This window comes from Garra rufa, chromosome 10, assembly GCF_049309525.1.
Source record: "Garra rufa chromosome 10, GarRuf1.0, whole genome shotgun sequence".
NCBI classification, from domain to species: Eukaryota; Metazoa; Chordata; class Actinopteri; order Cypriniformes; family Cyprinidae; genus Garra; species Garra rufa.
The window spans coordinates 5,190,422-5,203,610 of record NC_133370.1 but is presented as its reverse complement, the minus strand read 5'-3'; the positions used below and the strand labels follow the sequence as shown (position 1 = coordinate 5,203,610).

Sequence of the window (13,189 nt, the reverse complement as noted above, 5' to 3'; positions counted from 1 at the left end):
CAGCGCTCCTGACCGCCCTGGCTCCCGTTAAGAGGGCAGGAGACCTACAAGTTTTCTCTGTCAAGTAACGCCTCATACCCTCTGGGACCCCCCCGTCGCCCTTCAGGGCCGCGGGTTGCTCCTTAGGAGCCTCGGGCCTCAGTCGAGTTAGAATTCCTGTCATTAAGACAGCACTCCTGACTGCCCTGGCTTCCTTTAAGAGGGTAGGTTACCGACAAGCTCAGGTTCCTCAGAGGTGCTTAGCACGCACCTCATACCTCTTGGACCTCCCCGTCGCCTTCAGGGCCGCGGGTCGCTCCATTGGAGCCACTGGCCTCAGTCGAGCTAAAATTCCTGTCATTAAGACAGCGCTCCTGACTGCCCTGGCTCCCATTAAGAGGGCCTACAAGCTTTTCTGCCAGCAAAGTGTGTCGAGAATTCGGGCCCGGCGTCTTCCACGTTACCGTCGAGACCCCGGCCCGGTGCCCAAGGTCCCCACCACGCCTTTCCGCGATCAGGTGGTGGACCTGCAAGCTCTGCCCTGGAGGAGGCAGACCCAGTCGTGCTATGTTGTGTCGTTAAATATGTGAGACTGAATCACTCGGCACTTCAGCCGCACCAGCAGCTTCATCTGCCTCGGGATTCAGCAGAAAGGGAATGCTCCCCGAACTGAGGTTGGCTAAATGGTGGTAGATGCCTCTCCCTGTTATACCCAGGGACAGCCGTGATCCTTGGTTCATGGCACCTCACCAGCAGATGTATAAACCGAAAGCTGCGGGCTGGGCGACACCCTACCTTCGCTTGGTTCTCCAACCTTGCGTAGAGGCCGTTCTCCCGTGTCCTAACATAAGGACTCACAGGTGAGCGGGAAGACCGGCTGGTGTCGGCTTGCTGCGCCATTCCCACGTGGATCCGTGCGCTATTTCCCAGAATGTTCCCTCCGGCGAACCCTGGGTCCTCCTGCCCCGCAGTCAGGGCTAGGCGCGGAGTAGTCCTGCACTGTGATCCTGCCTGGGTCTCCTTCGCCCCGCAGGTTGTGGCTTAGTTTTTATTTATTCCAGCGGAGGAGACCGCTGTTTCCCTCGTGTATCCCTAAAAACCTTTATGGATATATTGAATTATTCTTATTTCCACATGTAGAATTTCATGTGCTCCGCCCCCCCCAACCCATGCTTCAGTACAACTGGCATCCCTGGTGGGCCCCCCTATTGGGCCCCAGGGCGTTGGGAAGGTTACGTTACACTTCGCCTGCCGGCACGTATACTTGTCAGCACGTGAAGTTGTTGCGTAACGCGGCGTCAGGGTCGTGGCCTTTTCCATGGGCTTGTTCCCAATGTAACGTCGAAGTGATTCGACTGAAGGGGTAACGTCTAGGTTACGAAGGTAACCCACGTTCCCCGAAGGAGGGAACGGAGACGTTACATTCCCCTGCCACGTCCCTGGCGTCGCGCTGACGCCGGCTTGACGGCTCTTCAGCGAAAACCTGTTTGAGTGATGCGCGCCGCCTTCTTATATACCCGCATGTGCGGGGGAGTGGCCGACGCGCACGTCCACTCGCCAATTTGCAATTGGCCTTTTTTATATAAGGCTCAGAGATGATCGGTCTCTCAGGCGAGATCCCAATGTAACGTCTCCGTTCCCTCCTTCGGGGAACGTGGGTTACCTTCGTAACCTAGACGTTCATTTATCATTCACACTGATTTCTATAACATTTTATTCTTAAAAACATGGTGAAAATGCATATATTTAAAGTCTGTGAGTTTTTTCTCCACTTCAGCAGCATTTGCATACACCAAACTTAACAGTTTCATTCCTGTCTATATTTTGAAGATTTTTACTGATGGGTTTGTTCATATATCATTCGCACTGATTTCTATAGCATTTTATTCCTAAAAACACTGTGAAAACGCATATATTTTAAGTCTGTGAGTTTTTTCTCCACTTCAGCAGCATTTGCACACACCAAACTTAACAGTTTCATTCCTGTCTATATTTTGAAGGTTTTTACTGATGGGTTTGTTCATATATCATTCGCACTGATTTCTATAGCATTTTATTCCTAAAAACACTGTGAAAACGCATATATTTTAAGTCTGTGAGTTTTTTCACCACTCCAGCAGCATTTGCATACACCAAACTTAACAGTGTTATTCCTACTTATATTCTGAAGATTTTTACTGATGGGTTTGTTCATATATCATTTACACTGATTTCTATAACATTTTATTCTTAAAAACATGGTGAAAACGCATATATTAAAAGTCTGTGAGTTTTTTCTCCACTTCAGCAGCACTTGCATGCACCAAATTTAACAGTTTTATTCCTGTCTATATTCTGAAGATTTCAACTGATGGGTTTGTTTATATATCATTTGTACTGATTTATATAACTTTTATTCCTAAAACCACATAGAAAATGCATATATTTAAAGTCTGTAAGTTTTTTCTCAACTCCAGCAGCGTTTGCACACACCAAACTTAACAGATTTATTCCTGTCTATATTCTAAAGATGTTTACAGTTGGGTTTGTTCATATATCATTCACACTGATTTCTATAACATTTTATTCTTAAAAACATGGTGAAAATGCATATATTTAAAGTCTGTGAGTTCTTTCTCCACTTCAGCAGCACTTGCATGCACCAAACTTAACAGTGTTATTCCTACTTATATTCTGAAGATTTTTACTGATGGGTTTGTTTATATATCATTTGTACTGATTTATATAACTTTTATTCCCTAAACCACAGTGAAAATGCATATATTTAAAGTCTGAGTTTTTTCTCCACTTCAGCAGCACTTGCATGCACCAAATTTAACAGTTTAATTCATATCTATATTCTGAATATTTCTACTGTTGGGTTTGTTCATATATCATTCACACTGATTTCTAACATTTTATTTTTAAAAACATGGCGATAATGCATATATTTAAAGTCTGTGAGTTTTTTTCTCCACTTCAGCAGCACTTGCATACACAAAACTTTTTTTCGTTTTATTCCTATCACTTTACTACTGATGGGTTTTTTCATATTTCACTACACTGATTTTAATACCATTTTATTCTTAAAAATGCATAATGAAAGGATGAAAATGCATAATAAGCTACAAGTTTTTATCTCTACTTCAGCAGCATTTGCATACACTTAACAATTGTATTTGTATTTGTAATATAGAAATAAATTGTATTTATTTCTATATTCTGAATATTGTTACTGAGGGGTTTGTTCATATATCATTTGTTCTGATTTCTATGGCATTATAACCAATATTTTAAGATATGCATTTCCACCATGTTTTTAAGAATAAAATGTAGAAATCAGTGCAAATTATATATGAACAAACCCATCAATAAAAACCTTTAAAATATAGATGGGAATTAAGTGGAGAAAAACAACTCACATTTTTTTTAATATAAGCTTTTTCAATGTTGTTTAGGAATAAAATACTATGGAAATTAGTGTGAATTATATGTGAACAAACCCCTCAGAAAAAACCTTCAGAATATATATAGAAATAAAACTGTACATTTTAGTGCATATAAATGCTGTTGAAGTGGAGATAAAGACTTTTTTAAAACATTTTAAGAAAACTTCATATGCACCTCAATTAAAGTCTACGTATGCAAATAGATAAAGCACAAGAAAATAAGAACTTAAATGTATATTTTGTACGTTTTCATTCCACTACTATTGTGGGCTCTTAAGTTTACTGGACTAAAATAAAGTTTAGCACTGTGAGACATTTCCTTAATTTAAGCTTTAAAAATGCTCCTCACATTTCGTTCCTCAGTTTTCTGATGCGCTTTCCACCAGAGCAGCCGCTTCCCGATCGACGTGTGAATGAAGCTATTTCCCGCGCTCTCATTTCCCTCGTTTATCTCTTCATCCTCACTCTCCTGCTGGAGAAAGATCAATAAAACATAGAAACATATTCAGTGAGTAGCATGAATGAAATTAAAACATGTACTGTATCATGAAGCAGCTCACGAATGAAAATGCCCAAAGATCATAAACACGCTTAATGGACTCAAGAGATGAAAACAACTGCAATGAACTAATCATTTCGTCGGATGAAGGCGTAACGGCGTTTATGATTCATCATCGATCTCTCTGTGAAGTCAAGTCTAGATTTACGGCGACAAGAAAATCGTGAAATCCTGCTTTAATCAAACCTAGAGGCATGTGAATCAATAAGCTCATGCATGTGAGGTTTTGAAGGACTGAGTGTATTGAACGCTCTATAAACCCGTGAACCGCATCTTGTCACGAGAGCGTGTGGACAGATGGGAAAAAGGGGACAGAGATCAAACCAACATTGTGCTTTGCTATGTACCTATCCTTCACGTTTGACTTTTTATATATTTAGAATGACATTTTATCGTTACGTTTTGTTTTTACTTTAATTTTAGTATAAGTTTAAGAGATGTTTGTCATTATTATTAGTTAACAAAAATAATATTAATTTTAGTTTAATAATAATAACCCTTCTTTATATAAGCAAAGCATATTATAGACACAGTTGACTAATATTTATTAAGGAATATTAACATTTATTTATTTATTTTTGGAATTCAACAACAATGGATTAAATTCATGAAACAAAACATGTATTTTTGTTGCAAAAATTTGTTGCAAAAATATCGCATATTTCTTTATTTTAACCTTTAACATTTAACATTTTGTCTTGAGACTAATTGTTAATTGGTCAATAAATCATTATATAGGTTTGTCCTTTTGTAAAATCCATAAATCTATTCAAATGAATATCACTGAATTAAAGGGCATGAAAAATGCATTACCTTTTTGAGCCAGACAAACATTTAAATATGTATAAAATACAACATAAATTAAATGCAATATGATCTCTTTTTTGCTTTTACCATTTAAATATTTGGGAATGAATTTAAAGTATTTTTTAATGGATATTTGGATATTTTTAACTGGGAAATCTCATTAAAACTAGTGTTTTTTGCCAGATTGTACATTCAAATAATACTTAAAATACACCTTAAAATGTTTTTTTTCACTGAATTAATTTCACATACAAATTTAAATATACATGAAATACAACAATAAATTAAATGCAATATGATCTCTTTTTTTACTTTTACCATTTAAATATGTGGGTCAGTAATTTTAGAATAAATTATTATTTATTTATTTATTTATTTATTTATTTATTTATTTATTTATATTTGGAATTGAACAACAATGGATTAAATTAAATCACATGAAACTACTGTTTTTTTTTATTCTGCAAAAATACATTTATTCATCAATTCTGCAAAAGATTTACGTATCTTTTCCTTTTTTAAGTAATTTTAATTTTCTAATTTTTCAGTTTTTTCCTTTATTTATTTTGGGGACAAAATATGGGCAGGATATTTCATGTAAATCTGTATTAAATGTAAAATAAATTAAATGCAAAAATGCTAAATGATCTCATTTGTTTTTAACACTTTTTAAAAGTTTTAGGTTTTAGACTTAGTCATATACTTTACATACACAGCATCATTATATAGGTTTGTCTCTCTGTCCTCAGTATTTTGTTTGCCTTTTGTAAAATCCATTTAATTGCATTAAAGTGCATGAAAAATGCATTAAATTAAACCTTGACATCAATGATAAAAAATATGTTTTTGTGTAAAATACAATGAAATACTTATTTTTGAAGTTAATTTATGATTAAATCGATTTTTCTCCACTGGATTTTTTTTGTCTCCATACATCAAATTTAGTAAAGTTTATGCTTAAAAACAAGAAAACTTTTTTACAACAGAATTAATTTAAAGTTTATGGATATTTGGATATTTTTAAATGGAAAATCTCATTAAACTAGTGTTTTTTTGCCAGTGTGTACATTCAAATAATACACCTTAAAATGTAATTACTTTTTTCACTTCAAAACGCATTAGGCTCACCATGATCATGGGATCCTGCAGCCACAGACGGATCAAGGTGGCCAGTGTGTAGTACAAGACCAAGAGCATGATGGGATTGACATAATGGTGCCAATATAGGTCACTGTTGACAGCAAGCTTCCAGGTTGAGGAACAGTCGGTTCGAACGATGGAGGAGATGCCAAACAAACTGTGGAGAAAGACAGCAAACCGGGTTATTTTGCTTAAATTGCATCAGTTTTATTCTGCTTCTTATTCTTGCTGTGACTGGGCCAGAAATAATCAGACGGCCCATGTGAAGGGAAAAACAGGAAGTGATGTGGAAAGCACTGGCTGTCAACACTGTCACTCAACAGTCGAGCAGATCAAGGCGACAAGTCTTTCGTCAACTACAATTAGGCCAGTCTTTTCCAACCAGAACACCATTAACTACACAACAATGGCTGTTTCTACTGTTCTACTGTTTTCACAAAGAAAACGATAAAGACCAACACAAAAGGGCTGGATTATGCTCTATTTCTATTTATGAAATCGAGGGAAGGAAGAGAACAAGTTGATACATTGCAAAAAAAAAAAAAGTATTTTAATCAGTATTTTTGTATTTATTTAATTTGTATTTACAGTCAACAAAATCACTTATTTCATTAATAATAAACCTTCTTTATGGACGCCCATTTATTGCGACTTCTTACAATTTTTAAACTGTGTGATATAAACTCGCAATTGAGAAAAAAATTGCAAGTTATAAAGTCAGAACTGTGTGATATAAACTTGCAATTCTGAGAACATATTAGTCTTTTTTTCTCCTGAGGAATTGATGTTATAACTTGCAATTGTGAGTTTATATCTCACAGTTCTGACTTTTTCTCTGAATTGTGAGATATAAACTCACAATTGCAAGTTATAAAATCAATCTCTGAGGAGAAAAAAAGACTAATATACAAACTTGCAATTGCAAAACTGAGAGTTTATATCTAGCAACTTTGACTTTATAACTCACAATTGTAAGTTTATATCTCACAGTTCTGAGAAAAGAAGTCAGAATTGCAAAATGTAAACTCACAATTGCAAGAAAAAAAGGCAGAATTGTGAGAGAAAAAGTTGCAATTACCTTATTTTTCTATTGTTTATTCAGTGGCGGAAACGGGCTTCCACACTTCTTCACATTAGCAAAATTTGACTAATATTTCTTAAGAAATATTGCATTTTTTAGTTGTTTTTTTTTTGCTTTAACTATAAATGATTAACATTTTATTATTTTTTCAATCAGTATTTTTCTGAGAAAAACTCTGTGAGAAAGAACTGTGAGATACAAACTTGCAATTGAAAGAAAAATTTTATATATCTTACAGTTCTGACTTTACATCTAGCAACTCTGACTTTATACCTTGCAATTGTCAGTTTATATCTCACAGTTCTGAGAAAAATAATTAGAATTTCAAAACGTAGACTCACAAAAAAAGTCACAATTGTGAGATAAAAAGTTGCAATTACCTCTTTAAAAAATATGACACATTTGCATATTTCTAATTTTTGCTTTAACTAAAAATGTTTATCATTTTATTCTTTTTTTCAATCAGTATTTCAAATATCAAAAGTTTACCGTGTTTCACAGTCAACGGTTTTTGGCTAGGTTTAAAGGAAAAGAGCACTTTCAGAGAAACAAGACAATAATAGATGGCACTCATGGAGGTAGAAAAACAATTCTTTAGTAACAGCATGATTGCTTGTAATAAAGATTTAAATGTTTGTGGAAATCGGGCTTGTGCTGTGTGTAAGCTATTGTGCAATAATTGCACAATTAAAAAAATATACATAATCTAAATATAAAATTTTACATTAATATTTTTTTGTTTTGTGACATTAATTAATTATGAATTTAAAAAACTAATGTATAAATTACAATTGTTGTACTGCCTTAAAAAAACAGAGAGGATGATACACAATTTAAAAAAAATGCACTGCATGATCAAACATTTAGGTGAGTATATATTTTTGAAAAATGTAAAAAAAAAAAAAAAAAAACAAATTGAAAAAAAAATGCATCCTTTAAATAAAGAAAAATATTTTTTGAAATATGTAAAAAAAAATGAACCCCTCAAATAAAAAAAAATATTTTTTTGAAAAAATAAAAAAAATGCACCACTCAATTTTTTTTTTGAAAAAATGTAAAAAAACAAAAATGCACCCCTCAAATAAAAATACATATTTTTTTGGAAAAATGTATAAAAAAAAAATAAAAAAATGCACCCTCTCCTCTCACAAGAGCCAACTAAGAGGCAAATTCCCCCATTTTCAAATCAAAAATTCAGGCCCTGAATAAATGCCTACAAATCCTGGTTGGAGTATCATAATAAATAATTTTACATACTAAAACAATGGCTTTAAAAAGATCAGATCGGTAGATAATGCTTCCTGAAAATCCTGATCGGAGCACCCCTACATACATGTACATGGGACAGTAAAATGACTTTTTTTTTTTCTAAAAAACATATCAAAATGAAGTGAGTTTTTGCTTAAAACAAGACAAAAATATCTGTCAAAAGGGTTAAAATCAGCTTAATTTAAAGGAATACTATTATCAGGTCTTATTTAGCAGAAAACAGAAATATTTTTATTCTAAAAAAAGCACAACGTTCTGTTGCTCTTGTGAGTGTGCACAAATAAAAGTACACACTTAACAGTTTCCAATGATGTATAGCTCTAATTTGCATGACTGAAACCGACAGAGCATTTTTAGTGTCTTTTGCACTGATCTTAAAAAAAAGTAAGCTGGTCACACCAGAGTGACGGTCGACCCCAGGGGGTTAAGCATGAACTCACTTGATTTTGATAAACCTTTCAGAAAACGAAAAATCTCTTTTGAAAAATGTTTGCTTTTGATTTAAGAAAGTAGGTATTTGTAACAAGACTTAATCCTGAGTAAGAACATGACTTTTTGCAGTGTAAGCAAGTGTTAACAGAGTTAAGAGAGTGTTTGAGTTTAATGAGTTTATCTGACCACAATGCACTTCTAACTTGAGTTTCAGTCGTTTTAATTAACTTTGAGAACACAACCGCAAACACAATCAAATGCAAACCTTAAAAGCGGCTTTAAACACTTCATTCATTGGAAATCATTTCGAGCAACACATCAGGAACACTTCAAAACTCTTCAAACTTACTTTCTTCCGGTAAAAGTCAGTAAATAATGATTGATCTGTGAGTGGATTATTCCTCTAACATTCCTCATATTTATAAAACCATCTAGATTGTACATAATTAGAAAAAAAAGGTGTAGAATCAATTTTCACTCAGCTTGTAAATTTCACTATTAATTAACAGCAAGTAAGATTTAATTAAGCATGAAATAGTTTTTCCTTGTAAAATAAACTCCAGTAATCGCCACTGATTTTTCACAGTGGTAAATAAAATTGTGTACTTGAAGAACGAAGCGTGACAAAACACATTTCCAGCTAAAAGAACCGGCCAAATGAAGTTCAAACAAGGCTGCTCTACTAAACATAGACCTAATGGCCTCCCAGCCGAAGCAAACGCAGTCGGTGGAATCGATGCCCGTGAAGAGCATCAAGGGCGTGAGAGACGGAGCAGGCACAGGTGCCGAATCGGTCCGTCAGCACCTCAGATCATAACCGCTGCCCAGATCTGAGAATACTGATGGAAATATGAGGTGAAGGACAACTAGTGCTGAAACACACAGCACAGGTCTGTTTGTTGCAGCCTTTTAAGGCTGATCCCAATGCAAAAACTGCTCTGAAAGACGGCAGAATTATATAAAATGGCCAAACTAGGAAGCATACAGCATCTATCTGACATGGTGAAGGCAATGCCAGAATGCATTGCGATGAGTTCAAAATTATAGAATATTTTATCTTGTATCATCACAACATTTTCCACTGTTTTAAATTTTTTAAAATATTTAAAAAACAGACAGGATGATATTTATAGTTTTAAGAAAAAAAAAAAAGTTTTACTGACAATTTCTTCTACTGTTGCAAATTTTCTTTCATTTTTATAAAATTTTTACATCACTTTTTTTTGCATTGTGGCATTATTTTTATTATATATTTCCTTATATTTAATGATATATTATTAAAATTGATTGATTTCTGAAGGATCATGTGACACTGAAGTAATTATGCTGAAAATTCAGCTTTGCATCACTAGAATAAATTACATGTTAATAATAATAATAATATTTTTTGTTTTGTGACTTTATTTTCAAGTTTTTTTAAATTCTTAATTATTTAATGTATAAATTACATTTGTTGTACTTTAAAAAACAGACAGGTTGATATTTATGTTTTCAGAGTCAAAACAATGATTTTTTTTTGCTTTATTAATAATACAATTCTTAATGTTACAAAAAATATTTTGTATTTTATTGTATTGTATTCTACTGTTACTTTGCATTGAGGCTTTTTTTTATATATATATATATATATATATATATATATATATATATATATATATATATATATATATATACACACACACTGTATATATGAATATTAAAATATAAATATTAAATATAATAATATTTTTTATACTGTATATACTGTATATATGAATATTAAAATATAAATATTAAATATAATAATATTTTTTGTTTTGTGACATTAAGTTTTTTAAATTCTTAATTATTTAATGTATAAATTACATTTGCTGTATTTCCTTAAAAAACAGGATGATATTTATAGTTTTCAGAGTAAAAACAATTAATTTTTAGGGACAGGTTGTGCTTAATTAATAATACAATTCTTAATGTTACAAAAAATGTATTTTGTATTGTAATTTCTAGCAATCTTGCAAATTTTCTTTAAATATTTAAAAAAAAATTAAAAATAAATACATTTCTATACATTCAATTACATTAGTTGTACTGCATTAAAGGCTATTATACTAGTAATGATGCTGAAAATTCAGCTTTGCATCAGTGAAATAAATTACATTTTACATTATATTAAAATATAAAAATAAAATATAATAATATTTTTTGTTTAGTGACATTATTTTGTTTAGTGACATTATTAGTTGTTTCAATTCTTAGTTATTTAATGTAAAAATTACATTTGTTGTACTTAAAAAAACAGACAGGATGATATTTATAGTTTAGAAAATAAAAGCAATGAATATTTAGGGACAGGGTGTGCTTAATTTATAATAATGTTACAAAAAGTAATATTTTATTGACAGTTTCTTCTACTGTTGCAAACTGTCTTAAAATATTTGTAAAGAATTGTTACTCTTTTTTCACATTGTGGCATTATTTCCATTATATTTTCTTTTATTTAATGATATATTATTACAATTCTGAAGTATTAGTTGTACTGCTTTAAAAATTGATTTCTGAAGGATCATGTGACACTGAAGACTGCAGTAATGATGCTGAAAATTCAGCTTTGCATCACTAGAATAAATGACATTTTACAATATATTAAAATATAAAATCTAATATTTAGTTTTATTTATTTATATATTATTTTATTTTATTTTTAATTATAAGGATACAGGATGATATTTATACTTTTCAGAGTAAAAACAATGAATATTTAAGGACAGTGTGTGCTTAATTAATAAAAAAATAATAATTTTAACATTTTTTATGTTTATTTATTATTATCTTTTTTGCTATTTATTTGCTTTTGATTTTGGGATGAAATATGAGCTGGATATTTCTATACAGAAATATGTGTAAATGTGCATTAAATATCATGTAATTAATTTGTTTTTACACTACCATTAAAAAAAATAGGCTATTTTTTCCTTCAAGAAACTAATACTTTTAATCAGCAAGGATGCATTAATTTGATCAACAGTGATAAAGTGCATTAAAATACTAAAAAATGTTTTATTGCATTATAAATAATATATATATATATATATATATATATATATATATATATATATATATATATATATATATATATATAATTTTATTCATATGTATTTTTTTATACAATAATGACTATATTTAGGGGTGTGCTCAGTTAACATAAAATAATGTCATAATGCAAATAAATCTTAATCTTACAAAAATATTTTTTAAAATGTAAAAAATATTTTGCTTTTGATTTTTGAGTCAGTTATTTCTTTACAAGAATATGTTTAAATGTGTATGAAATATAACTAAATAAACGCAATATATAATCTTTTTATTTGCTTTTACTATTTAAATATTTATTGGTTTTATTTTTTATTTTGGGAATTTAACAACAATGGGTTAAATTAACCATATGGAACTGTACTGTTTTTTCTTTTGAAAGAAAGAAATTAATATATTTATTCATCAGTATAATTTTGCAAAAGCAAAATAATGTGAATTTCCTTATTTTTATTAATTTCGTTATCATTATTATTATAAATATCATTTATATTAATTAATTCATTTAATTTAAATTTTTATTTTATTTTAGTGATGAAATACGAGCCATATGTATCAAAGAAAAAAAATGCTTTTATTCAGCAATATTAGTTATGGTGTCGTAAGTTTATTAACGTTTGAGCTGCAACGCAACAATATGGCATTATTGCATAATTAAAACATAAAAATGTCTTGTTAATCACATCATAAAAATGCTGGATCTATTTCAGTAGAGGTGTAAAAACAATGAGAAAGTCTTTCCTCTGGCATATACTGTACATACACAGCATTCGACTGAAATGCATTAATGATGTTATATTATGCTACACAATATTTACTTGATCTACGTGTGACTTTGCAGTTTGTCTTTGTGGTCCGGCCTTTGTCAGAACACACAAGAACAGATGGGACACAGGTTCTTTTATCCCTGTGTGTTTATTGGAGTCCAGACACAGGAAATAAAGCCGTGTTTCGCCACAGGGCATGATGGGTATTCTCATTCTCATTCATTATTTACAGCACGCCAGGTGCAGATTAATATGCATACGATGACTCTAAACATGACATATTATATGAGTATTACTGGCACCGTCTGATACACTTGCATTCAGATTCCACTGATATATAAATAATTAAAACAGAGCTGATTATTTGATAAAAAGAAGTATTCAAAATGTTATAGAGATGAACAGGAGTGTGTCTGACCTGGTGTAGCTGTCGTTGAGGCTGATGGCCTCCTGCAGGAACTGGAACTGGTTGGAATAAAGTAAGATGAGATGACCAGCACTGAAGATGGCCATGAGGACACACAGACAGCTGAAGAGGAGCTTGTCGAAGGTCTTGCAGAGCGACCACCAGGTGCACAGACCCAAAAACACGAAGAAGTAAACGGCTGAGCTCAGAGAGGGCAGCGTGATACCTAGAGACAAGAACAGAGATGGATTA

At 32.0% G+C, this 13,189-nt stretch overlaps 1 protein-coding gene across 1 annotated transcript in view; it reads right to left on the bottom strand.

Moving 5' to 3' along the window:
- The window catches only part of piezo2b (piezo-type mechanosensitive ion channel component 2b), a 151,711-nt gene that overhangs the window by 81,773 nt on the left and 56,749 nt on the right, over nt 1-13,189 (bottom strand). The window contains exons 7-9 of the mRNA XM_073848538.1: nt 12,950-13,163; nt 5,902-6,070; nt 3,757-3,879 (exon numbers count right to left, since the gene is read on the bottom strand). Of these exons, the coding sequence (XP_073704639.1) occupies nt 3,757-3,879; nt 5,902-6,070; nt 12,950-13,163 (506 nt within the window). The remainder of the gene's footprint in view (nt 1-3,756; nt 3,880-5,901; nt 6,071-12,949; nt 13,164-13,189) is intronic.